At 42.2% G+C, this 26519-nt stretch overlaps 3 protein-coding genes across 3 annotated transcripts in view; 2 read left to right on the top strand and 1 right to left on the bottom strand.

Moving 5' to 3' along the window:
• Positions 1 to 3676, top strand: part of DDO (D-aspartate oxidase) — a 102231-nt gene extending 98555 nt beyond the window's left edge. Inside the window, exon 7 of the transcript XR_007888851.1 lies at positions 3619 to 3676. The gene's annotated coding sequence lies outside the window, so the exon portion shown is untranslated. The remainder of the gene's footprint in view (positions 1 to 3618) is intronic.
• METTL24 (methyltransferase like 24) overlaps positions 1 to 14339 on the top strand; it is a 63269-nt gene extending 48930 nt beyond the window's left edge. The window contains exon 4 of the mRNA XM_051613193.1: positions 14096 to 14339. The gene's annotated coding sequence lies outside the window, so the exon portion shown is untranslated. The remainder of the gene's footprint in view (positions 1 to 14095) is intronic.
• CDC40 (cell division cycle 40) overlaps positions 1 to 26519 on the bottom strand; it is a 44641-nt gene that overhangs the window by 17453 nt on the left and 669 nt on the right. Inside the window, exons 2-7 of the mRNA XM_051613121.1 lie at positions 16943 to 17029; positions 15355 to 15484; positions 5619 to 5702; positions 3226 to 3365; positions 2542 to 2638; positions 724 to 863 (exon numbers count right to left, since the gene is read on the bottom strand). Coding sequence (XP_051469081.1) covers positions 724 to 863; positions 2542 to 2638; positions 3226 to 3365; positions 5619 to 5702; positions 15355 to 15484; positions 16943 to 17029 — 678 coding nt within the window. The remainder of the gene's footprint in view (positions 1 to 723; positions 864 to 2541; positions 2639 to 3225; positions 3366 to 5618; positions 5703 to 15354; positions 15485 to 16942; positions 17030 to 26519) is intronic.

Here is a 26519-nt window from a genome sequence, read left to right on the forward strand (position 1 = left end):
GACACAACTAAAAAGGGGTAAAAGCTAAAAGTGCTCTCTGTGTCCTCCTTTCCTCCATCTTTCAGGTATCATTAAGGTGCTGGCCACTGCAGCACAGCACATGCCCTCAAGCAATACTGAAAATTAGGGTCAAAAGAAGCAGTAAATTGAGTATGGGCTTTACCAATTTGATCAATGGAATACTTTTTTAATACCAAAATAATGTGTATAGTTAGGGGCTCTGGCAAAAGAAGAAACTGTAAATGTTTAGTAGCATCATCAAAGAAAACTCTGAACAAGACAGACCTCTCAGTTTGTATTTGAGAACCCTGGGATGCTGATGCATCATAATCACAAAAGCTACGGAACTCTTCATAAGTTTGATATGAAATAGTCCTCAGGTACTTTTACTATTTAAAAAATAGTAACAGTCCCCCATTATCAGGGATCTCAAGAGTTACCCTTACTCTTATTCATGCTGTAGTTTAGGAAGTAACTCCAAATCCCACAGAAGTCACTGAATATTTGCCCCTTGAAAAAAAGTCAGGAAGTCACTATGTTAATGAAGAACTAATGCAGGCAAACACCTCGTGTGAGCATGTCATGCAACCAGGGATATCACAACGTGGTGAAGATGAAAATACTCATCCTTCTCCTGGTACTTCAGTTTTATACAAATGACTAGCTTCAGACACAAAGTGAAGTGGGTTTTTAAGATGCATGCTCCCAAACACATCTTCCTACCTTTGTATGTCCAGACCACACATGGATTTGTTTCTTTGGAAGGTAGCACTTCTCAGGTGGGACCGTCGAACGGAGATTAACTCCAACATCTTGAGGGACGTGAAGATAAGATCTCCCCTGATAGTCATACATTTCCTTAACTGAAAAGGTAAACACAGAACTCTGAGAATCCAAGAGCCTGTATTTTTAGAGGTTATAACCTTCAAAAGGCTCCACAGCCACACACAGTGAAGGTTTTCCTCCACACAGCTGCTCTGCTGTGAAGTCTGGGTGGGGGGGGACGCAGGAGGGGGTGAGGGTGAAAGGAAGAAAAACCTGCTTCACAGAACACAGATGTGGAATCCTATTTGACATCAGTCAAGCTCAAATTAAGCCATTTCAGCAAAGTATGCTTGGAATCTGATAATCTGAAGATGAAGACAAATCTCCCCTCTACATGTCTTACTCATCATTAAAGAGCAAGAGAGTTTCTCCAGCCAAGGAGGGTTGGGTTTGATTCTGAAGTGCAACTCTAACCCTGGTGTTTGCTTGCAGCTGACATTCCAGCCAGCTCTGTGCTGGGCCAGCCACCTCAACAGTTACAAACCAGGGCAAAAAGATCCATTTGACCCGTGGGAACCAATATTGGTCAGAGGTAGCCAAAAGCTGCTCTTTAACTAGATTCTGGGGAGGAGACTGGACAGCCAGCCATGCAGGGATGCACCCTGCATGGAAACAGGTGTTTCACAGCAGACTTGTGTTGGAAAGCCATGACATCAGGCTGTGCATTGATTAAATAAATGTCTCATTTTCTGGGATATCATGATGGCAGCTTTGGTTGTACAAGTGGCCTCCTGCACGTTATCAGCCATTGCACATGGCTACAAAATAGCATATTTCTAGAATTTTTCTGTTTGAGAAGAATAAAGTTCATCTTGCAAGGTCTTTCACTGTGAAACTTCAGGTAGAGATGACAGAAAGTTGGATCCAAAATTCCACAGGGGCTCAATGGCTACAGTTTCAGTTTTGCTGGGCTTATCACTGCTCAGTAACTATTGTCATGACCTACTACATACAAACAGAATGAAGTGCTCATGTCAGCAATGCCTGCTTCATAGCCACTTCTTTAATGCATTTAAGAAACAATGTTCCATCTTGTGCACATGAGCCTGGCTGTAAAAGTTGGTCAACAAAGAGAGACTTGGTTCACCTAACTACCTGTGCCAAGCAATGTCAGGCAGGACTGGTCTGCATGCAGAGAGCTGAAATAGCAGCTGCCAAAAATCACTTCATTTTACTTGCTCACCAAAGCACTTTCTTTCAAAGTACCACATGCTTCTAGGCTTCCATGGGGCAATTACTTGATAGGCAATTACTCAAGAGTTTGACAGCAAGAACATTCACATTAAGAAGTGAGAAACTATAAAGTCCAAGTGATTTTCTAAATTGCATGTAAGCCACAACTCAAAGCACTACCTGCTGATGACAGCACTGACACACAAAACTGCAGCAGTTCTGAAGCAGAAACTAAGCCAAACCCAGAACTTTAAAATGTTTGCTCTGAAATGGGAAAGGGATCTGTGCATCGAGTACCATTCAAAATAAATAATAACAAATTACATTTCCACACTGCTCTTCACAGTGTGAAGTGAAATGAGTCCAAGTTGATCTCTTTCCCTGTCCTTCATGCTTATGCATCTGAGCTCTATTATCTCCAATACAGAAACATCAAGGTGCCTCAGCCAAACTGCTGGGGCTGTCTGCCATCCCTACTAATTGGCACAGCAGGCAAGAAAACAGTGAGCAAGAAAATGAGGACAGGCAGGAATACACCATTACCATGTAATATAGTCTTCTCCTCTCCAGGTTTATCATCTTCCAGCTTTCCCCTCTTCTGCCGCTTGGCTGTTATTTCATCCAGCTCCTTCTGTTCTTCCTGGAAAAATAAAAATTGACTTGTACAAATTCAGCATTGAGAAGAATCATGTAACAAAATGCAGACCTGCACAACCCTTTCCTTACTGCTATGAACACATTGACTTGCTTAATGAGATCAGAAATATTTCTAAGCATCAATAAAGATAATACCTTTCTGAAACCCAGAATAATTTAAAAAGCTATTTACACCCAAAAAGAATCAAATGCTCCCTTTTTATTCACAGACTACAGCTAAGGATCACTGACTCAACAAGAAGGATATTTTTTGGTGGGAAAGGGTTGTTTTTTTGGGGGGTAATTCTCTTTGTTTTTTCCTTTTTATTTTATAACACATTTTACTTTCAGTTTTTTCAAGCTGTTTCTTTCCATAACCATTTTTAGATCAGACTCCACACATGGATAACAATAATTTTACTTTCAAAGAGTCTTGCAAATAATTGAGTGCAGAATATTCAGAACACCTTATTTGGACATATCACCTGGAATGGTTTTTTATCACCCTAAAACACAGCATGGATCTTCTGCCTGGAAAAACTGCTGGTGTAGCTGGATCTCTGGTACAACCACTGCAATGTACTAACTTACCTCAGATGGTTTGGCTACTTCTTTTTCATCAACATACTTTGCCCATGGTCCCAGAAACCCATCAATGTTAGATGCATCATTCTCCTTGAATTTCTTCCTTTTTTCAATTTTCTTTTGTCCTGTTTCAAACACAGTTAAACCTGAAGAAAGAACAAAGCACTGATCAGCTGCTAACCCAGGATGCAGCAGCACAGCTCACATAACAATCAGTTGAGAAAGAAAAACCACCACTACCACCATTTGTTCCAGTGCTCACAGCAAGATGGAAAAAGCATTTGAGCAGCCTTCCAGTGCCTGAAGGGGCTCCAGGAAAGCTGGGGAAGGGCTTGGGAAAAGGGCAGGGAGGGAGAGGACAAGGGAGAATGGATGAAAACTGGAGGAGGGGAGATTGAGGTGAGACACGAGGAGGAAATTCTGGAGTGTGAGGGTGGTGAGAGCCTGGCCCAGGTTGCCCAGGGAAGCTGTGGCTGCCCTATCCCTGGCAGTGTTGAAGGGCAGGTTGGATGGGGCTCTGAGCAACCTGGGCTGGTGGGAGGTGTCCCTGCCCATGCAGGGGGTTGGAACCTGATGATCTTGAAGGTCCCTTCCAACCCAAACCATTCTATGAAAATTGGCCAAACCATTGCTAACTTTTCTAACTATGAACACTGCTAACTGTGCCCAGTAACAGAGGAACCACTTAAACTGTGTCTCATGGTTGGTTAGAGTATTTAACCATATATGTACCCGTGCATTTTTAACCATATATGAATACACTGATTTTTACACTTGAAATAGTGCAGTGTTTGCACAAGCAGAGTCCTAACAACTGGCTTCTGACCCCACTCACCACTCTTGGTTTCTAAAAAAATATCTCTAAGAACCAAAACAAGACAAGTCTCCCCAAACCCCAACCACAACTATGTATTTGCATTTAGTAAAAAGTCATAGAATCATGATGAATGGTTTGGGTTGGAAGGGACTTTCAAGGCAATTTAGTGCAACCTGCCTGCAGTGAACAGGGGCATCATCAACCAGATCAGGTTGCTCAGAGCCCCATTCAAAATGACCTTGTCCCATGGCTGGGGCATCTACCACCTCCCTGGGCAACCTGTTCCAGAGTTTTACCACTCTCATTGTAAAACACTTCTACCTTATATCTAGTCTGCATCTACCTTCTTTTAGTTTAAAACCACCCCCCCCTTGCTCTGTCACTACAAGCCCTATTAACAGGTCTGTCTCCATTGACATGGTTGTCTACCTCCAACCCCCATCTTGTTCTTTCATGCAAGTGCCCTCAGAATTCCATGTGTCAAAACCATTCAACAATATAAATATGGGAGGAAAAAAACCAACATTTAAGTATAAAGATGTTGAAATAATGACTTAATAGTTTTTCAGAAGGTTGTATATACAGTTATGTGGAACTTTCAAGCCACGTTTTCCTTCAGCATCAGTGATACTCATCTAGTGCCAAGAAGCCAAAAAGAGCAAGGCAATGTAAACATTAATGTTAATGATCATACAAAGGAATCACACATTAATGAAGAGTTTTCTAAAATAAATTACTGAAATTCCATTATGAAAGAGCTATTTTTGTACTTTTGAAATGATTTCATCTTTGCTGTTCCTGTCTCATGTCTGTAGCTGCTATACCAAAATAACACTGCTTTCTTCATCTTACTTGGAAAGAGTGAAATAATCTTGGCTATATTCTGTGGAATAGGTCACAGACATATGAAGCTTTGCACAGCATGTGTAAGATGCTTCAAAAAGACATGGAAGGGAAAGCATGACTGAAGTCTGCATGGGTACCACCTTCCAATGACACTTTGAAGTGTCAAGTAAAGGATTAATGCCAAAGCCCACCCCTCTGGCAGCCAACCCTGCCAGTGGCACCCCATGCCTTTCCTCTTTGGCAACCTCCCAAGGGGTTTTCTTTTCCAAACAACCCAAAGAGCTTAACCCTGCTCAGCAGAGATAACATGCAGCTCCCAGCTGGCTGCTGGAAGTTGCAGAGAGTGACCACGAGTAGCACCTTTAAGGTGATTAACCCATCACACCAGTATCCCAATGCAGGCATCCACCAGTTGTAGCTAATAAACACAGTTTAAGAATGCCAAAAAGGCCTGTTTCAAGCACACAGGTCGATTCTATTCATGTAATGGTACATGTCAGGTTCCAGTTACAAATCCTAATTTAAAACTTGACATAATGGCAGCCTGAAATATTTGCTACTCAGGAAAACAAAGCCACCCAATATCTCTGTTTCTCTTCACATTACAACACATTTATTGAGTCCTCAGACATGGGTAAGTCTCTCATAATTATTCCTTTCCAATAGCTATTCCATTTCTTAGTGAAGAAGGAGTCATCTGTTGCAAGTCATTTATGTAAGATTCTGAATTACTTACCTTGATTTTTCTCAGCTTCTTCTACAGAGCCAATATATTTGGTAGCAACTTCAGGGTTATCTATGGAGGGATCTAATGCATAGCCTAGAAGAAGAAGAGAAATAAAATACTGTTATTTCAAGTTTTTAGTTTTGCACAACTTTATTACTCTCTCTCCACCCCCCCCTACATTCCACATTTTTTTTTTCTGATGTTGGGTCTCAAGCAGCAAGGGAGGAGGAAAGGCTGACACTTTGAAATCCCACCTACTTTTCACTTGGATATTAGGGATACTTTTTGCCTGGATATTAGGGTTACTACAAAGTATCACCATGAGGTCCCTGAGGATGCCTTGCTGCCAGAAGCCTGACATCTGCACAAGATACAGAAGCAATGAAGTGTGATAGGCAACAGTGAGCATAACACAGAAAGGGAGGGTAGTCACAGAACCTTTCTGGTGGGCAGGGACCTCAGAGACCCCTGGCCCAACACCCAGCGAGGTCAGCACTGGATTCAGTTCAGTTTGCTGCACTACAGACAGGAGATGTGGAACTGCCACAGCAACCTCCTCTTCCTGTAACATGGCATAAGGAGAAGGCTGGCTCAACATCTTAGGTTAGTGACATGGGATTTTAACCAGATGCTGCTTTAGCTCAGGGCACTGCTCCTTGGTTTGCAAAGCCACCCAGTCACGGTGGAACCAGCCCCTTGCTACTGCACAGAGGGCCTTGAGCTTCAGCAGCTGCCCCTGCCCCTACAGCCCCCTGCCCTGCCCCTACAGCCCCCTGCTGCTCCTCTCTGGCAGTCCTGGGGGTGGCAGCAGCTGGAAGAGGACAGGGATGGGGGGGAAAAAGGAAAGCAAATCAGGTCTTCTAGGGCTTTGTGCATATTTTGTCTTCCTCAGCAGAAATTATTTCAACCTCCCCCTGCCAACATTGGGAAAGCCTGTTCCTTTGACTTGCAAGCAGTTGCTTTAACTAACACAGGTGGCATCAGAAGCAGCAATGGCCTTTAATTTTTAAAAGAATTAAGTATTTACATCTTCATTTCCTGATTACAGCTATTGAGTGTTGTTAAGAAAAAAACCAACAAAACCAAACCTGCTGTACTTATAAATAATTTATAAAACGTAGCAGCATTTCATAGATATTCAGGTTATTTACAATTTTTAATATGGAAGTTCTCATTTTAATGAGTTCTCATTTTAATATGCACATCTCATAGTTTTTCTCCATTTCTCATGAAGTGGATGGCACCATCTTAGGAGAATGAGGAGACAGATGAATAAACTCATCTGCTTTGCAAGAACGAGGTGCACTGAACAGCTCTTGACCACCATGGCTTTTTTAATATTTTTTTTGGGGGGGGGTGAAAGACTGCACCCTGGTGGTCATATCTCCAATTTTTAATATCATTCCAGTGACAAAATATCTCTTGAGGACCCAATGAGAAGATCTCCATGTCAGGAAGGAAAAAACGAACGAAAAGGAAAAAGAGCCACAACGAAGGTGTGAAACACAAGTAATCACACACCCAAACTTGAAGAAACCCTAATTCTTATATTTTTGTTAATTCACAATCATGAACAGTAGGAGGTGACCCACTCCACCCCAGAGACCAATGGCCCATAAAAGCACTTGGCTGTGTACAAGCTGAGAATGTATAAATATCATCCCAATAGCCAAAGGGGATCACCTCCCCAGCCATTTCTCAGAAAGGCTACTGTCCTAGAAGATGGTCCAGAGAACTTCTTTTGAGATGCTGGGAAAAAAAAATGAATATAAAAATAATTGAAATTAGAAGAAGAGGCATTCTAAGAACACATGAAGTGTTCCCACACAACTAGAGCAATCCACTTGCAGACCAATTCTTGAGCTTCAAACCTGGGAAGACCTAGATGTGGAACAACATCTGCCCAGATGCTCCATGAGCATGATACAGGGAGACAAATATATACCAAAGTTCCCACTAGACCTCAACCACAACAAACAAAATTATTCTAGACTGTTATTAGGACTTACTTCCCTGGATGACCAAACTGAGCAGACACTGCAATTATGCTCGTGCTAATTTAACTGCCTGCTTTTATTAAGCCACTATTTCAATGAGTTCCTTTCCAAGCTATAAGGTTTCTGCTAACAGCAGAGAGATATGACTTTGGATTGATGTCAAAATCAATACAGTGGTTTATTTGTCCTCCAACTGTATTGACACAGTCTCTGGGACTCTATTTGCTGGGTCCTTGTCAAAGAGGGACAGTATTCTAATGAATAGAGCTCCTGGGCCCAGCACAGCTTCCCATGGAAGTGGAGACTTCTTATAGCTGGGTTGAATTTGGTCCAGCATCAGGCTCATAGAAAAGCTCTGAATAATTTCTGCTTTCCAGTGGGTATGTGAAAGAGGATCTTTTTTATTTTTCTGGCTGGGACTCCAAACCACAGCTGCAGAAGACAGCTTGCTTTTATCCTGCCCAGCTGGTGTGCCATATAATGTGCCCTGACTCCTACATCTCCTACAGTTTTGTTCAGGAGATGGATATTTCATGCTCCATTTTAGCAGGGGAAGCTGCAATTCCACTTGCATTCGTAATACCAGTGCACCTGAAAACAGTTGGTTGAATAATCAGACTTTGATGTGCATTCTTTTCATAGTGCATATGCTTTGATAAGGGCTGTAGTGAGAGGACAAGGGGAATGGATGAAAACTGGAGGAGGGGAGATTGAGGTGAGACATGAGGAGGAAATTCTGGAGTGTGAGGGTGGTGAGAGCTGGCCCAGGTTGCCCAGGGAAGCTGTGGCTGCCCCATCCCTGGCAGTGTTGAAGGGCAGGTTGGATGGGGCTTGGAGCAACCTGGGCTGGTGGGAGGTGTCCCTGCCCATGCAGGGGGTTGGATCTGGATGATCTTGAATGTCCCTTCCAACCCAAACCACTCCATGATGACATGATTCCAGAAAGATAGCTAATTAAAATATGTTTACACCATCCTGAGCAATCCAGCACACAGAGAGCCAGGGCAGCTCAGGTACGTGGACTAACAGAGCTGGACTAGCCCTTTCTGACTGCACTGGCCTCTCTGCAGAATCAAAGGAATCAGAAAACAAAGTGTCTACAACTGCAAGAGGTAACAGCAACAGGAGGTGTTGCATGTGACATGAGTGGATGAAAAAAATCAGAAATGTTACTTACAAGCCAGAGTCATTTTAAGCTCTTAAAACATCAGTCTTACTGATGAAGTAATCCTGTTATAACCAAGTTGCTGAATACTCATAAAGAGCTTTGGGATTCCTGGACAGAAGCCTGTTTCTTATGACATAAGCCATTAATATCTTGTGAAGGAGGGATTTTAAAATATTAAATCCTGCAGGAATGAAGCAGCCCACTTCTAGGATGAGTATTGATGCTGAAATAGGTAAGAAATGGTTTTTCTACCATATTCCTGAACAGTTTGTGTACAGCATGTAAAAAATAATCTGTACTTCTGCTTTCCACTGAAAATTTGTATCTGCCCACACAACTAAGGAGACTATATTGCCTTTTTTAAAAAAAAACAAACAACAAAACAACAAACAAATGAAACAATCCTTAAAAGGGAATTTTCAGGAAAAGAGACTGATTCTGCTGAGGGCACAGATACAGAAGAATATACTAGTACTTGTATTTTAAGACTTTCTAGTCTTTTTAGCCATGCTCTGAAGACTACAACACTGTAAAAAAGAATAGTATTTATAGCCTTATATTGGCCATTTATATCAAAACAGCTTGTGAAGAGAAATTTGGCTTTCTAGAGAGAAAACTTTTCCCTTAGTATCTGAAATTATTTAAGAAGTTTACCATCCATCAATGGATTCCACCTAGGGTTGACCCCCTACAACTGCAGATGCAATTGTGGTTACCAATTTAAAAAAGGTCAGACTGTCACAGAGTAATAATTAATGGCTGGGAGAAGACCTTATAAAGGGGATAAAATGGCCTGCCTGAACTATTTTATTCAATATTTTAATGGTTTGTGCCATCAGCAAAGGATGCAGCTGACACCAAAGACCAGTGTGAAATATTTCACTTCAGCACAGACATGCTGAATGACAGATCCCAAGAAAGGAGAATAACTGGTTAGATCCAGGGGAAAAAATAATACAGGTTGCAAGGACGATGTTGTTGAGACACTTAACAAGTCTACCTGAAACCAATGGAGGAGGGGGGGGGGAAATAAAAAGAAAACTGAGACTTGTTGCACAGGATAAAACTACATAAAACATATAACAACCCTGGCAAGACCTAGGTTGGTGTGTCCAGTTTCAAGCATTGTATTTTGAAGAAAAAACTAGATAAAAATTGAGAGTAACAAGACTGATAAAGTGTTGGGGGTGGAAGAAAAGCCTGGAAAAGGTTGAAGTAACATGGTTGTCATTCTTAATGAGAGATGAAGGGCAGAAGGTGAAAACCTGCTGGACTCAAAGGTAGTTTCAATGTGTGAACCATTAGAGACAACAATGACCCGTGGCTTGTTAGGACTGCTGAAGGGAATAGCAAAAGTACTGGAAATCTGCAGCACAGAAGGTTCAGGGTAGTTATCAATAAAGTCTCAAGTACTGCAGTTGTGAAAAAAAACAACAACAACAAACAACTAGAATATTTATGGAGATTTTTAAGACCGTGCAAGATAGTGTAACAATAGGAATGACCTTGTAGAAAAAGCAAAAATATTCTGACTCCTCCTGGGCAGCCTGAAAGATGAAAGAAGCAGGTCTGCATTCCCAGTGACAAGGGTTCACAACCTCTTGGGGGTCAGGGACAAAGTGACAGCTTAAGAAAAAAAATTGGAGAACCAGAGTAGTCCAAGGTTTGGCTTTTCCTTTGGTGTATGATATGCCTGAGCTACAATGTTTTGTATTGTAAAGAATAAAAGACAGCAGCAGACATCCAACTGCTTCCACATGCTGGTATCAGAGAGACATTCTTGATAAAGCAGCTTCCTGATTAAGAAGTCTAGTTGATTTCTCAGAGGGAGACCTGAGGTCTGCATTTGACACACTCTTCCTCAGTTTTCCGTGGACTGAGGGACAGCACAAAAGTGACTCAATTAAGCAATGGTATTTTTACATTTGTATAAAATACATTCTGGAAGGGTAGCTCATTCTCAAGAGGTTGTTTACTGAGGGAAACTGAAGACCTTTAACTGTAACGCACAAAACATCTCTAGTGCCTGTGTCAACTCTACTTCTCTTAACTTCTGGAATGAATGGAACCTTGCTGAGATGGGATGGTCTCACCTAGATTTAGGTTGTTGGTGCTGAGAAAGTTCAAAGGGTGCTTTTTGATGAATTAGCTGGGGATAGCCAATGGTTTAAAAATAAACTCAAACACAACAAGCTATCTGGCATGACACACAATCTTAAAAAAGCCATATCCTTCAGCAAAAGGTGGAACAGAAATGTGAAACCTCAGCTAACATGGACAGCAATAAGCACAGAATCTGTTTAAAAAGAGAGCAGAGGAATGGAAAACCCAGGCATGCATATAAAATGGCAGAGGCTAAAAATAATAGAGTGAAATGTGAGTATCTTGTTTTAAATTCAGAAACAAATGTGAATTGGTAGGACAATACTGACATAATGAGACAGAACAGATTCTTTACCAGGTAGAAAGAATACAGAAATAAGATGGTCATACCAGTGGGGAAAAACATGCCACATGAAGCATAAAGACAAATCAGATTACCAAGTTAATAGTGTTAACAAGCATTAAAGCATCCTTTGGATTGAAATTCCAGGTTTAAGTAGTGGTCGGTACAGTTGCCAGGACTCCCCTACTGACTGTTCAGCCAGAAGATGCAATAACCATGAAATGGTACCAGAGATTAAACAGGGAAAGAAGCACAGTAAGAATGAAATCCTTTAGTCACCTCCTTATAGTAGATTGTGCAAATCTCACAGCAAAATGTGAAGAAAACACATTTTACACCATATATATATATTTTACACAATATATCTGAACCACGAAACAGTCATGGTAGAGACTCACATGAAAAAAAGCCAAGTGAGCAGTGCAGAAAACTTGATTTTAAGCTAGTTTTCTCTAAGGATACACATTTTAACCATGGCCATAATGCAGTATAAATCAACACTGCTGAGGAAGCAAAGACATAAGAACATTTACTACAATGATCTCAATCTCAAAACAGGAGATGAAATAAAGAAGATTTTAAAAAGGAACACAAAGTGAGCACCAAAGGGTAACACTTCTCCCAAATGCAGGGACACTTCAAAGACATGATGTAGGAGAAAAAAACTCCTGCCTGCCAGCTATTAAAAAACTTTAAAGAGACCTGGAAGAAGAGAACACAAGAGAGCTGAACAGGATGTGAAGAGAAACTATTAGAAATAAGGAACTATTCTTCAAAGAGCTGAAGTTGCATCCAAATGTGAAAGAACCAAAATCTGGCAGAAAAAGTAAGAACTACAGTAAGGCAGCCCCCCTGTCCCCACAGAGTGAGGAGCAGAACAGAAAAGGTATAAAAAGTACCACTCGTCCTTTGTAAAAACATGCAGGGGCATAAACCACACCAGACAGTAGGTAGGACAGCTGATGATCCGGGAATGAAACAAGCACTGATGGACCTTTTTAAATTCATGTTCATTATGGAGGAGCCTGGGGAGGTTCATGTGCTAGAACGGGTAACACGACAAACTATCTACCTCAGAGTGAAATGTCAGGAGACTGGAGTGTCAAGTAAGTGGCAGCAAAACACAGGGACCAGTTGGTAGTCATCCAAGAGATCTGAAGCTGAACCACAGTGCAAAAACTCTTGCCTGATACAATCTCCATCTGACAGAAATGGTACATATCAGATACAATGCCAACTTTTAAAAGATGCTTCAGAGGGGATCTGGGGAACTACAGGTCAGCTGGTCCATTTGCGTGGAGAGAAGCTTCAAGCAACAGAAACTATAATAAAGAAAGCCTGCAAGCCCTGGGATGAACATCACCCATTGCAGCAGAGCAGAAAACACAGCCTTCTGTACAGGCAAGTGACAGTGACAAAACCTTCAGAATATTTCTGAGGTGACAACCATGTGAGTGAGCAAACCTCAACTGATGCTGAAACAGAGTTAGGCTGGTTGCAGGGTGTCTCAAGGACACCGAAAAAAACCCCACGGGTCGTTACCTGGTCAATAGATTTAAAGTTATTAAAACATTGGCAAGAGTAAATGGCTGGTTTCTACAGCCCAGGGAAGTCTCTGGTGGATCCATGCTCAGGCCCATGCTGTCCAACACACTGATAAACCATCTGGGAAAAGGCAGCAAGTAGGTTTTACAGAGCTACTCAAAAAGAACAGCAATTATACTTATGTTTTTCTACTTGGTCTTTTCCAAGAAGGTTACTATTACTTTTTTTCCAAATGGAAAAGAGAACACTGCATTTTTTAATAGACAGCTTCTTGACAAAGGATTGCTGTTTTTAACAGGCCTTCCAGTGAGCCAGGCTACCACGCTCATTTACTGCATCTTCCAGCTTGAACTTCAGCTTCTCAGTGCTTGTTCCTGCAGCTTAAATTACCTACTCAGCCTTCTCATAGCTCCATTTTCACCGTACTCAGATCATCATGTATTGAACATTTCTAGGAAGCTGAATATGACAGTTGCACAGCTGCCAACATTATCAGTCTTAAAAATATTTTATATTCTCTTGTAATACAGCTTCCGAGGCAGCTGCTGTACACTGAGGATAAAAACCAAGAGTAGGAGCTTTGATCAGACTGACTAGTTGCATCTTCAACCCAAACTGAACTTCACAAACAAAAAAAATTCCCAACCCAAACACTCTGTGCCTATTTTACACACACAAAAATGCACAACCACACAATGCAACATTTCATTTCAGAGAACAAAATCTGTCTATTCAGATCCTGAATAGGCTTCTACCTGCATTGTCTGTCAAGTTCTAACATTAAACTGCAGTCAAGTAACTTAAAGTTATGTTATAGAACTACACATCTTTTCACCAGAGAGGGCAGTGAGAGGAAAAAGGGTAAATTTTTTAAAATGAAAGAGGGGAGATTTAGGTCAGACATGAGGAAGAAATTCTTCCCCATGAGGGCAGGAAGGCACTGGCCCAGGTTGCCCAGGGAAGCTGTGGCTGCCCCATCCCTGGCAGTGTTGAAGGGCAGGTTGGATGGGGCTTGGAGCAGCCTGGGCTGGTGGGAGGTGTCCCTGCCCATGCAGGGGTTGGAACTGGATGATCTTGAAGGTCCCTTCCAACCCAAGCCATTCTATGGTTCTGTGATACACATTCATTTCTTAATATTGGTATTTTGCTTATACTCTACCATCCTAACAACTCAGTGGAAAGCACCTATTAGTTAAAACTCTGTAAAAGGAAAAAAAAAACCTGTCTTAAATATATTTTGATTTTTGGCATTTACAAGAAAACCTCTAATAAAAGCAAAATATAAACTGGAGATGTCACAGTCTCTGAATGAATTTCTTTTTTCTTCCAGGTTTCACTGTCACACATGGCTCCCTCAGATGTCAGCAATCAAGTCCCAACCTCATCCACCACAGAATGCAGTGAGTTAATTCATGCAGGCATAAAGCCCTAATGAAGTTAAGGGGGCTTGTGTGTAGGGAGGTGATTTTGAGGCAGTTTGCAGGGAGTAAGAGAGTAACCTTCTGAGTGTGAACTGTGTGTTTGTTGTGCAAGGAGTTGAGTGCTGTGACACCAAGTTTATACAGGAAGTTATCAGAACTTGCCTAATAGACTGAATTTGGAGAATATAAAGGGATACTTCATCTGAAAACAAAGATTCATATTTGCAAGGCAAGCACATGCAGTCAAGTTTAAGACAAATGAATCCTTACAATGAAACACAGAAGAAAAAATAACCACTGTTATAGGTAAACCCAGGGCAGTTTTGTTCTTTCAAACGTGTCCAAAAGAATCACAGAATGGTTTGGGTTGGGAGGGACCTTCAAGATCATCTAGTTCCAACCACCCTGCATGGGCAGGGACACCTCCCACCAGCCCAGGCTGCTCAGAGTACCATCCAGTCTGTCTTCCCATATTTTCCCTATTTAAAAAAATCATCCATATTTCTTACAATTCAGAAGAATTCTGTTTGAAACTCCAGCCTCTCCAAAACCCCAAAGTTTCATTTTTCAAGAGCAACTACTTACAAGTCAAAAGGTTCTTCAAGATTAGAAAGCAGCAACTATAATCACCACCAATATGGAGATAAACCTTTGGGTGTGTCTTGGCTAAGAATAATTTAGTAGCTCTACTCCCTCTTTCTTCAGTTCCCATTCATTCAGCTTGTGTCTACACATGCAACCACTCTGGGAACCCAACCACCCAGTAAGGCTTCCTTTGGGTTTTGAGAAAACTGTCTCTAGTTAGAATTGCATGGAAGGATCTATTTGCATAACAATTCTGCAGTTATTTGCCAGATTAAACGTGTGAAATTCCAATTTGTTTTTTCTACACTGATGCAACTAATGGAAGGATTAATTAAGAGTGGGTTTAGTGGGACGTCATACTTGATACAGTTTCAAAGCGACTTCTAAAGTGAGTTTTTCCAAATAAATACTAAGTTCTCCAGCCATACACATTCTCATTCAAGGACACTTCCCCATTTTACCAAGTCTGTTAAAAATTAATGTATAGACTTGCAGTCCTATTAACTGTTCTACAGAAAACAACTTACTCTGCCCAACCTGGGCATAACAAAGGCAGAGGTGAATTCCACTGTTAAGGACTTACCATAGGTTGCAAATGTTCTTCTTTGTTGTTCAAACATGAAATCATTGATGTGAGCTGGTTCTGCATATCCAGAAAGCATATTTCTAGGTGCAGCCATTTGCTGGGTCCTAAATGGGTTCTCTGGTCCAAACTACATCAACAATGTTAAAAGAAATTCCATCAGAATTGCTGATTTTTTCTTTCTACATTTGTATGTTTAAAAAAAAAAAAACACACACAAGGAAAACAATAGATATTTTGTCTTTCAAAAACTGTAATGCCAAATCACTTCAACTTTCTATTTCTTTAAGACAACTGAATAAACATCTGAGATTTTTACACAGTGACCACTTACACAGTTGCTTTGAACAGCAAGTTTCATGACTGAACTTCCCAGCCTGTTAGACAGGACAAATCAGTATCTACCACTTGACACAAACCACTGCCATTTGGCATGTGATCAGCACAAGCACTCAGAAGACAAAACCCCAGCAAACTGTCCCCTGTCAGGGGGAGATCCCAGGTCCTACTACACTCTTGTCCTTAACAGGGAAATCACATTGCATTTATAAAGCAACTGGGGCCTTATTATTCCAGGAAAGCTTGCTTTTCTTCTTGTGAGATGACAAAGGCCTCCCTTCCTGGCCACACCATGGTCAGGGAAAAGAGCAGTGAACACAAACAAATGCAACACACTGAGACTAATCTCCAATTATATCTAGTTGTAACCTCTATGCTTGCCAGCCATATTTGCAGACACCCCAGATTGTCCCACATCAGGCTTCCCTCACCAGAACACTTACAGAAAGTAACACTGTCATAGGTTTAAATCAGGATTTCTGCTCACACAGTTCATGGCTTTGGGAGGCTGCAGAATGCAAGCTTGCTATGAAAAGGTCTACTTATGTGGTTCCACACAAGGTTTTCCTAAACATTAAGCATAAACAATGTAGGGAGTTCAGACTGATGCAGCCTTTGTCTACCTGGAATTGCTAATTTCTGGTCTAACAGCAGACAAACAGTAACAAGAAGTTAAATACTGACAAAAGTTACATGTTGAACAGCTGTTTTTATCTTTCAGCTAGCTTGTCAGTCATAATAAAACTGAAAGCAGTTCATATGGCACCATTAGGCAGTTCAAATTCAGCCTTAAATGATTTTTCACTATACACATTTAGCATAGCTTAAGTTACTAAAATACTTAACACTGATGTGAATAGTTACACTGAAAGTATTTGGATTTTAATTTTAAATCTTCTTCTTACAAGCCTATTACCACAAGACTTACAACCAATAATTTTGCTCTAAGAGGAACAAAGTAGCAAAAATGTGAAAACAGTAAGAAACCAATTGAATGCTTTACTGAACACCTTTATAAAGCTATTTTCCTAGATCGATTTTTAATTTTCATAGCTGTAATTTTGATAACACTTTAAGATTCTTCTGAGACCAGTTCTATACAGAATGTTAAAATTCAAGCGTTAGAACCACTAACACACTTGGGCAGAATCTTTTATCTGTTTGCCCAAATTAGATTCCAAAATGCAGCAAGCATCCAAAGCAGGCGAATCTTCTATCAGTTTCACACGAGATGCACAGAACCTCTTACCTCAGGTGCAAACATAGTGTCATAAGTGGGGTTGTACTGAACTTCCTTGATAGCAGGATCAAGGTGGACTCCTGTTTCCACATCCTCCTGAAATAAAACAGACATATTAATGAACCATTTCTCACATACAGACTTTTAAATACATGACATTACCCCATTTCAGACCAAATCAGGCTGTAGTTCAGGTTGACACTTGAGCACTATGGAAGAAGAAAAGCAGCTTGGCCAAAGTTTCTTTTTTCAAAAAATGCTAATTGCAAACCCAATGTTGGTCCCTTACTTAGAAATTCAATTGGGAGACATATGTGGAATTTTACAAATGCTTTATTACTTTTTTTGAAAGACTTCATGCACACATTTTGAAAACAGTAGCAAGAACAGAGGCAATTTTTTTTTAGGATGTTTGAAAAGCAGACCTTGTAAAGAAGAGCCAATTAAAACAATTTAATATAAATTAATATATAAATATATAATATATAATATATATTAATATAAACCAATTTAATATAAAACTGTGAAAATGAGATTTTTACAAAAAGTAGAAGGCAGAAGTCATAAGTAAATGTTTTGAAAGATAGTAGATACCAGACATCAACATAGTTGTAATGAGTTTCAGAGAATCCAACAGTCCCATATCTCCAAGTTTTTACCAAAAACATAATTGGGCTTCAGCACTGAAACACATTTCCAAGCCTGTTGTCACAAAAATGTAACTCAATACACAAAGGGACAAGAAAGAGGGGCTACCAAAAGGATAACTTCAAGCAACTCAAAGCATGATGAAGTGCAGATGTTCCTGAAGGAGAAGATGGGGAAGAGAATGGCTGATGAGTGGGGCAGTGCTCAAAAAACCCTGGGTTCCCAGAGCTCTACAAGGGCTCATTTACATTGATTCTAAATTAACACTACTCCCCTGCCCCCAAAGAAGGCCTCAGCTAATGACAGAGAATGTTATTTTGCAGTATTACTGGTGTTGCTTCCTGCTCCATTATTCTAGAATAAATGCTTTACAAGGTGCTTGTATATTGATAATATCCCTAGTAATTATAATAAAAGAGCCCTCTAAGAATCAGTGTTTAATCAATGCTTACAGGATCCAAAAGCATTTGCAATTGGCTCAATAGAGGATCAAATTTTAGCAGTTACTTCTTTAATTAAAAAATTACCTCAATCTTGCTTTGTAATATAGTACCTTGAAAGAGCAAAAGGGCATGTTCTTTATTTAAACATTATGAGCTACTCTCTGACATGCCCTGCCCAGAAGGGGTTTTTTTCCTCCCCCAATTCAACAGCAGGTCAATTAAAACCAAATTTGCTTAAGCATGCAAGGCTGAAAAGGTTTAAAAACCTGGTCTTCTAGAACACAGAAAGGAAAAATAGTACCTAAAGATCTTTGGCTTGTTACCTGATTCTATTTGGTTAAAACTGCTCAAAAAAAAAAGAGGAAAAAATCAGAAGAAAATAAGTTGGGGGGGGGTGTTTGGTTGGCTTGGTTTTGTTTGTTTGTTTGTTTTTCAGAAGAGAATGACAAAGGAATCCCGTGAATTGTTTTTCTACTGAGACCACTATCTTAGTAGAACTGGTCAGTCCAACTAGAAAGCTTTACTCTCACTGAGCATGGGTTTACTTTACCAGGCAGGTCCAGCCGCGGCGCTGCTTCTGCCTGGGCCCTTGGCACTGCCAGTTCCCAGCCTGAGCTTCTTTCTCTCATCACACCACCTTCTCATCACTTCTCAGGGCTTGGATGACAACAGCTACTAGGTCATTTACTGCCCTGACCTCCATACACTATGAACTTGCTGGGGAACAGCACAGCAGCCCTAATCCAGCAACTCAGCAACAAAACCAGACCTGCTCCCTCTCCCAGTGAGGAGTAAATCAAAACTGCTTCCTAACCTGTATGGCCCACACACTTTATTTCATACAATGATAGAATGGTTCGGGTTGGAAGGGACCTTCAAGACCATCCAGTTCCAACCCCCTGCATGGGCAGGGACACCTCCCACCAGACCAGGTTGCTCCAAGCCCCATCCAACCTGCCCTTCAACACTGCCAGGGATGGGGCAGCCACAGCTTCCCTGGGCAACCTGGGCCAGGCTCTCACCACCCTCACACTCCAGAATTTCCTCCTCATGTGTCACCTCAATCTCCCCTCCTCCAGTTTTCATCCATTCCCCCCTTGTCCTCTCCCTCCCTGCCCTTGTCCCAAGCCCCTCCCCAGCTTTCCTGGAGCCCCTTCAGGCACTGGAAGCTGCTCTAAGGTCTCCCTGGAGCCTTCTCTTCTCCAGGCTGAACACCCCAACTCTCCCAGCCTGTCTCCAGAGCAGAGCTGCCCCAGCCCAAGGATCATCTTGGTGGCCTCCTCTGGACTCTCTCCAACAGCTCCATGTCCTTCTTATGTTGGGGGCTCCAGAACTGGACACAATTTCCTTTCACAGCTTCACCATCTTAGGAGACTTTCCACAGACAACTTTTCAAGTCACATCACAGAGCATGTTCTGCCAGCTAGACTTCACATCTTATCCAGCAACATAATAATTTAAGACAGTAAGAACTAATGTCATTGATAACATGGCAACATTTAAAATTTATTATTTTGCATTTATTTATCAACTGTCAGTGACATAAAAATGGTTATCAGCTTACTTGAAAATAAGACTTCTTTTTCTTTCCTGCTCTTTCAACTGAAAGAGTGAGAAGAATCCAGTTTTGAAAAAAAAATATGCCAAGAATTTTTCAATTCTGCTGTTTTTTCTCCTGTTTCCTCCCCATTAAATCCCACTCTGTGCCACTCGGTAGTTGAGAAAACAGATTGTGCCACAAAAGCTGATCCTCTGCTGGACAATTACAGCATTTCCTGTTCTACTTCACTGCTGGTGGAGCAGTGCTGAGTCACTTGGAAGCCACAGTGTATTCACCCCAAGACCACCACGGGCACAAGTCTTGCTGTGTGGAAACCACTGAGCCTTGAAATTGAAGCACGTGTTGTATTTATCAGTTACGATCTCTGAGGCCCCTTCCAACCCAAACCATTCTATGATCCTATGAGTGTCTCTCCAGTCAGAAACAGGTATCATTCCTGATGCAAGGCAAAAAGAACAGCAGATTGTGCCTTATCACTTAATTACCTGGTGTGTTCATAGAATCACAGAACCACTCAGGCTGGAAAAGCCCCTTGGGATCACCCAGTCCAACCATCATCCCTACTCTACAAACTTCTCCCCTAAACCACGTCCACCAACACCACATCCAAACCACCCTTCAACACACCCAGGGATGGTGACTCCACCACCTCCCTGGGCAGCCCATTCCAGTGTCTGACCACTTTTCCTGTCAATAAATGTTTCCTAAATTTTGGAATGCGATGGTTGGGTTGGTTGTTTTTTTAAATAGCTAGGATAGCTACTCATGTGCAGTATCAGGTTGATTCACAGTTCAGATTATTTGATTAGGTAAAAAAATGTCTTTGATACTTAAATGCTCTCCTTCTGCCTCTTGCATCCCACAACACAGCATCACACTACCTGAAGGGAATGGCACTCAGGGCTGTACTCTGGAGTAATAGCATTTCCTGAACCTGGAGTCACAAAAGAAGCTTTCAATGCTAAGTGCTTCATTATAACTCCCTAGAGATCACGGAATGCCTACCAAGGTGTCCTCCTATCATAAAGGCTCCTTGGCCAGTTAAAAGTCAGCATAGGAAAGAGTACAGGAAATAGAAGGAACTTTAGACTACAAATGCAGTAAAGCAGATTAGCTTTCCTTCTCATGGATTCCTTAATCCTGCCACAATCCTGTTTTTCTTCAGAAAAACCCTACCTGAATGCCACAAACCAAAACCATCCCCACCTATGAAAAGTACTTGGTTTGTAGAATACAAAGTAATTCAAGAATTAAAAAGAGATCCTGAAAACAGCTTCCTGGATGTTTTCTTTTACATGTATACAAGACAAAACCACTTTTGAATTAAATACTGGCCAAATAACTACAGGTAGGCAGGCCTTGCAGAGAGACCTCGACAAGTTAGAGATGGACAGTAACCATCTGGGGCCCTGGTTGATGGCAACTGCAGATGAGCCAACAGTGTGTCCTGGCAGCCAGGAGGGCCACGCTGTCCTGGGGTGCATCAAGCAGAGCCTTGCCAGCCAGTCCAGGGAGGGGATTGTCCTGCTCTGCTCTGGTGCAGCCTCACCTGGAGCCCTGCCTGCAGTTCTGGGCACCACAATATCAAAAGGACATTGAGCTACTGGAGAGAGTCCAAAGGAGAGCCACGAGGATGGGGAAGGGTCTGGATGGGATGACTTATGAGGAGCAGCTGAGGTCACTGGGATTGTTCAGCCTGGAGAAGAGGAGGCTGAGGGGTGAGCTCACTGCAGCCTGTGGTTCCTCAGGAGGGAGGAGATGGGGCAGGTCCTGATCTCTTCACTCCTGTGACCAGTGACAGGACTGGGGGAAATGGCAGGAAGCTGGATTAGGGGAGGTTGAGGTTGGGTATCAGGACAAGGTTTTTCACCCAGAGGGTGGCTGAGCACAGGAACCAGCTCCCCAGGGCAGTGGTCCCAGCACCAAGCCTGCCTAAGCTCAAGAAGCCTTTGGGTGATGCTCTCAGGCACATGGGGTGATTCCTGGGGTGCCCTACACAGGGACAGGAGTTGGACTCATGGTCCTGATGGGTCCCTTCCAACTCTGCAGATTCTGTGATTCTATGAAATCTCACTAAGAGGCATCAAAGCAAAACCTTAAATAAAAGAAACAAGATGCAACATGGACTGCAACACTGGATACCAATTCAGTTCCTTGGAAAGAAAACAACATTCTTCATGTTAAGGCAACTCTCAGTGCTTTTAATCCAAATATTTTTAAATTTCAGCCAAACTCTGTGATCCCCACTGTGCCAATATACAGCTACCTGTAAGTTTAACAAGAACCATTTATGCATTTAGAAGCAGAATTTGACACTTAAATCTCAAGTGTTTGTCTAAGCACAAAGTTTGTTAGAGCAAAGCAAAGGTCAGAGTCCCCAGTTTGATATCAAATAGTTGTGGTGCCTGCAGCATTTTTTTCCTGGATTTTTTAGATAATAAAAATAGAGTGCTTCCTTCTCCCCAGGTAAACACATTACTAATTAGCCAAAGAGCTAAACAGGGCAGGCTGGTTTGCATAAGATTTAATTAGTTTTAATTATCCATTAAATTTAGATGTGGTAAATTAAGACCCCATCCCATGAGCCACAGAGGCTTAAGCAATTTGTCACATACCCAGTCTTGCATAAACTGCCTGGCCTATCAAATATGCAGTATTATCTCATTCCAAAGATTGTCAGATTTATTACCAAGAGATTAATTGCATTTACAGTGAAGTCTCAACAATAAGATTTGGTTGTTACCTGCTTTAAGTCATTCTACCTATTCATACACTCTTATCAGTAAATGTCCATCCCACTAACTTCAATGAAATAAAAATAAGGCAGCACAGAAAGTGTGTTGAAAATGTTTTGTTAAATTAGGCTAAATCCCCAACTTCTGGCATGATGACAATTTCTAAACATTCTCTTCTCTACAAGATACTTTGTGGCAAAGAAACTAGGAACACCACCACATCAAAAGAAGCCAGAACACTCCTAACAAGTTAACACCTCCCAAATCATGGATGTTCATCGTTGCTACAGAATGGTCACACACTGACCTTGTATCTCTCCTCTCTCCAGAGCTGGTTTTCATAGAATCATATGGTTTGGGTGGGAAGGGACCTTCAAGACCATCCAGTTCCACCCCCTGCATGGGCAGGGACACCTCCCACCAGCCCAGGCTGCTCCAAGCCCCATCCAACCTGCCCTTCAACACTGCCAGGGATGGGGCAGCCACAGCTTCCCTGGGCAACCTGGGCCAGGCTCTCACCACCCTCACACTCCAGAATTCCCTCCTCATGTCTCACCTCAATCTCTCCTCCTCCAGTTTTCATCCATCCCCCCTTGTCCTCTCCCTCCCTGCCCTTGTCCCAAGCCCCTCCCCAGCTTTCCTGGAGCCCCTTCAGGCACTGGAAGGTGCTCTCAGGTCTCCCTGGAGCCTTCTCTCCTCCAGGCTGAACAACCCCAACTCTCTAAAACCTAATGTTTTAAATAACATTAAGAAATGTGACTGAAATCTATTTCTTCCTCTGAAGTACTATTTTTCCAGACACTTTCCATAGTGCCAAAAGCAATCTAGATTCAACAGAGGAACTGACCTGAGACTTCCAACCCCTTCCCCCATTACATAAAACACAAACCCTCCAGCTCCTGTACTGGGCCAGGCCAGCCTAGTTGCTTTCAACCCAGCTGAGTATCCTCTTCTCAAAACCAGTGAATGAGACACTGTAGATAAATATCATAAAATCTGCTCCAAATCAAGTCTTATCCTGAACTGATGGAGACCAAACATTAAATGCTCTGTCCAAAGGCAAAGCTGATAGCTGCAGTTTCCTGCAACAGTGATTTCTTCAATTCATGTCCAATTTCCTGAATTTCCTTCAGCATTTTTAACTCACTAGTGAAGGCAAATGCTTTGTAAGCAATCTTTGATTTGTTTTCATAGCAGCAGAAGATATAGGAAAAGTTGGTTATAATTGGGTTTGTCAATGTCTAGTAAAATAATAACTGAAAAAAAATAATCCTAAAATAAGAGGCTCAGAGTGAGAAAGGACACTTGTGTTACAGGGCTTGAAACACTCGCTGGCCTCTGCTTTCAGATCAAAGCTAGCATGATAAAAACACTGAACAAACTCATAATGCATTGGGGTTGAGGACTAAGTAAATGACCATCTATCTGTACTTGACTTCTTTAGTTTCTGTTCTTGATGAGCCTAATTCACTCCACACATAAATGTCACCACTAATAAGCCACTCTTTACTTAGCCAGTTTCTGGATAGCTAACAGCAAAGGAGCTCTAGATCAGACTTCCATCACTTAACCATACTCTTGGGTTTCTTCTCACTGTTAACAGTAGTTAACCAGTTCAAAGCATGGACTGCTGTAAGAGTGAGTGCCATGGGCACTGGCCTGCTGGGGAGGAGATTCCATGGCCAACTCACACCTAGTTCCTCAGGTCCTCAAAAGCTTCACACCCCACAGTAACCAGAGTCAACACCACTGTCCTGGAGGCACTCACCCTGCAGCAGGATGCTCTTACCGAGCAGAAAGGCCTAAGGTCTTATTTCAGATGGGTTCTACTTCTCCTTAAAGTCTGCTGGAGCAACAGGCCAGAAGAGCTGCTGCCTGTGTGAGGCCTGACTGGTAACAGAAAACACTGGTGCTCCTGTACAGGAAGGAGAGAGGGAGATAAGCCCTGATTCTTCTGGGAGCCACATGGGTGGCTCATAGGAGACATCAGAGAGGCAAAAAGGTCATACCTACCATTGGTTTTAACTGCCTTAAATCTCACCATGAAGCAGATAAAGGCAAAAAACACCCACAGAAAAGCAGTACCAAAGCACCAGGATGGTGTGTGCTTACTCCTGTCAGATGGGATGGAGGAGCTGTGCTCATTTTATATACTTCATGTATTTAGAGATTTCATATATCTATGATGTACTTCGAGGCAAGGACTCAGCATGTTTCTGTAGAATAAGGAAATGCATCTTGGGATAAAATCTTAAGGCTATATTTGTTAAGCATATTTAAGCAACAACAAAACAACTGCTGTGGCTGAGTGTGCCAAAGCCTTGCTAACAGAGGAGCCTGTTTCTTTCATGTACAGACAAGTCTGTGTGAATTAACAGGCCAAAATTCTGAACCAGAAACAGGTACAATGATTAAAACTAGTGTGCAGGGCATCAACCACTTAAGATTTACATTCTCAGCTGCCAAAAATGCACTTGTGTGCAGCTGTCATTTATGTTTATTGTGTGATTAACCCTTCTAGCCTCTCTTCTTAACACCATCTTTTCTTATCCATCCCTAGTCCCTGTGTAACACGTATCCATCCATCCATTGGAGCATCTCCCAGATGAGGAAAGGCTGAGGGAGCTGGGGCTGTTCAGCCTGGAGAGGAGAAGGCTGAGGACAGACCTTATCAATGCCCACAAGTGTCTGAGGGTGGGTGCAGGGAGGCTGGAGCCAGACCCTGCTCAGCAGTGCCCAGGGACAGGACGAGGGGCAACGGGCACAGGCTGGAACATGGGAAGTGCCCCTGAAAGATGGGGAGAAACTTCTTGGCTGTGAGGGTGAAAGAGCCCTAGGACAGGCTGCCCAGGGGGCTGGGGAGTCCCCTTCTCTGCAGATATTCAACCCCCTGGATGCAGCCCTGTGGGATGTGCTCCAGGGGGTCCTGCTGGAGCGGGGGTTGGACTGGATGATCCCTACAGGTCCCTGCCAGCCTTGGCAGTGCTGTGGTTCTGTGATCCACTTAAGAGTATTTGATCCATATTCATGTCAAAACAACACTTGCACAAGGGAAGTGATACTCGTGAACTGAGCTCTGCTTCCCTCCTCACTCACCTTGCTGCCTTTCCAACCCTGCACTTACAGAATTCTTGTGACCAACACTCCAACATCATGCCTTCTGCATGTGTGCAGGAAAGCTGTTTTAACCCCAAAGAGTTAGGACAAACTCCTGAGGGGGTGACTGGCAAGTTTGTCCTGCTGATGGGTGGGCTGCTATCCTTTTTAGACATGGGAAGTGCTGGGAGCATGTTGTCTATGAGACCAGCACTTCTTTCTTGAGCTGTAGAAGTCTGAAAAGAAGGCCTGATATCACTCACAAGGAAATGATCCATTACTTCTCAGAGAAGGTTGTAGTGCTAGAAGCAGCTTCAGCAATCTGTGTTATTTGGAAAGCCTCAGCTTGCAGTCACTGAGCTTTTCAGATACATGCATCTCCTCTGTGATCTTAAACTAAAATGCTAGACAACGTTTTAATGAAACATCCTGGTGCTCAGAAACCTCACTCCCTTTTAATCCTGGATAGCAGAACATCTGTGGCAGAGACAGCTCTAGTTGAACTGCTGGGTACCCCTTCCAGGGCACAGCCTGGTGAACAGCTTTGAATGGAACATCTCACTGACACCTAACTCCTCCAGCTGCTTGCTTCTACTCTGACACTGGGCATTTAAATGTGCCAGCACAGACTCTGTGCAGCTACACTGCAAACTGGATCAAGAAACAGATCCCAAGGACAAAAGAACTTCAACAGAATTATTTCTTCTTTGAACATCTAGCTCAGTTTCCTGATGTCAACCACCAAGCAACTGCAGAAACCTTTGTGGTGACATGGCAAAGGGAAAACCTGTTGGTGTAGACCTAAGAGCAGCAAAAAGCACACCCAGTGTTACTTGCCACTTATCACCATTCATTCTCAAAAGATACTCCAGATGTTAATTAGCATTCCTTTCAAAGCCTGTACCAACCAGCCTGCCAGAGGCTGCAAATCATGGAAGTTAGATAATTCTAAGACTCTAAGGGATAAGAAAATGCACATCTAGGCAGTGTATGCAATATAAACTGCACAGGCAAGTAGGATCAGTTGTAGTAGCGGATGAATAAACAAATGGCAGCAGTGAAGGATTCCAGCCAGCTCTTTGTCACAAAGCAGGGCACTTTTC

The sequence above is a fragment of the Apus apus genome, chromosome 3 (genome assembly GCF_020740795.1).
Source record: "Apus apus isolate bApuApu2 chromosome 3, bApuApu2.pri.cur, whole genome shotgun sequence".
Lineage (NCBI taxonomy): Eukaryota > Metazoa > Chordata > Aves > Apodiformes > Apodidae > Apus > Apus apus.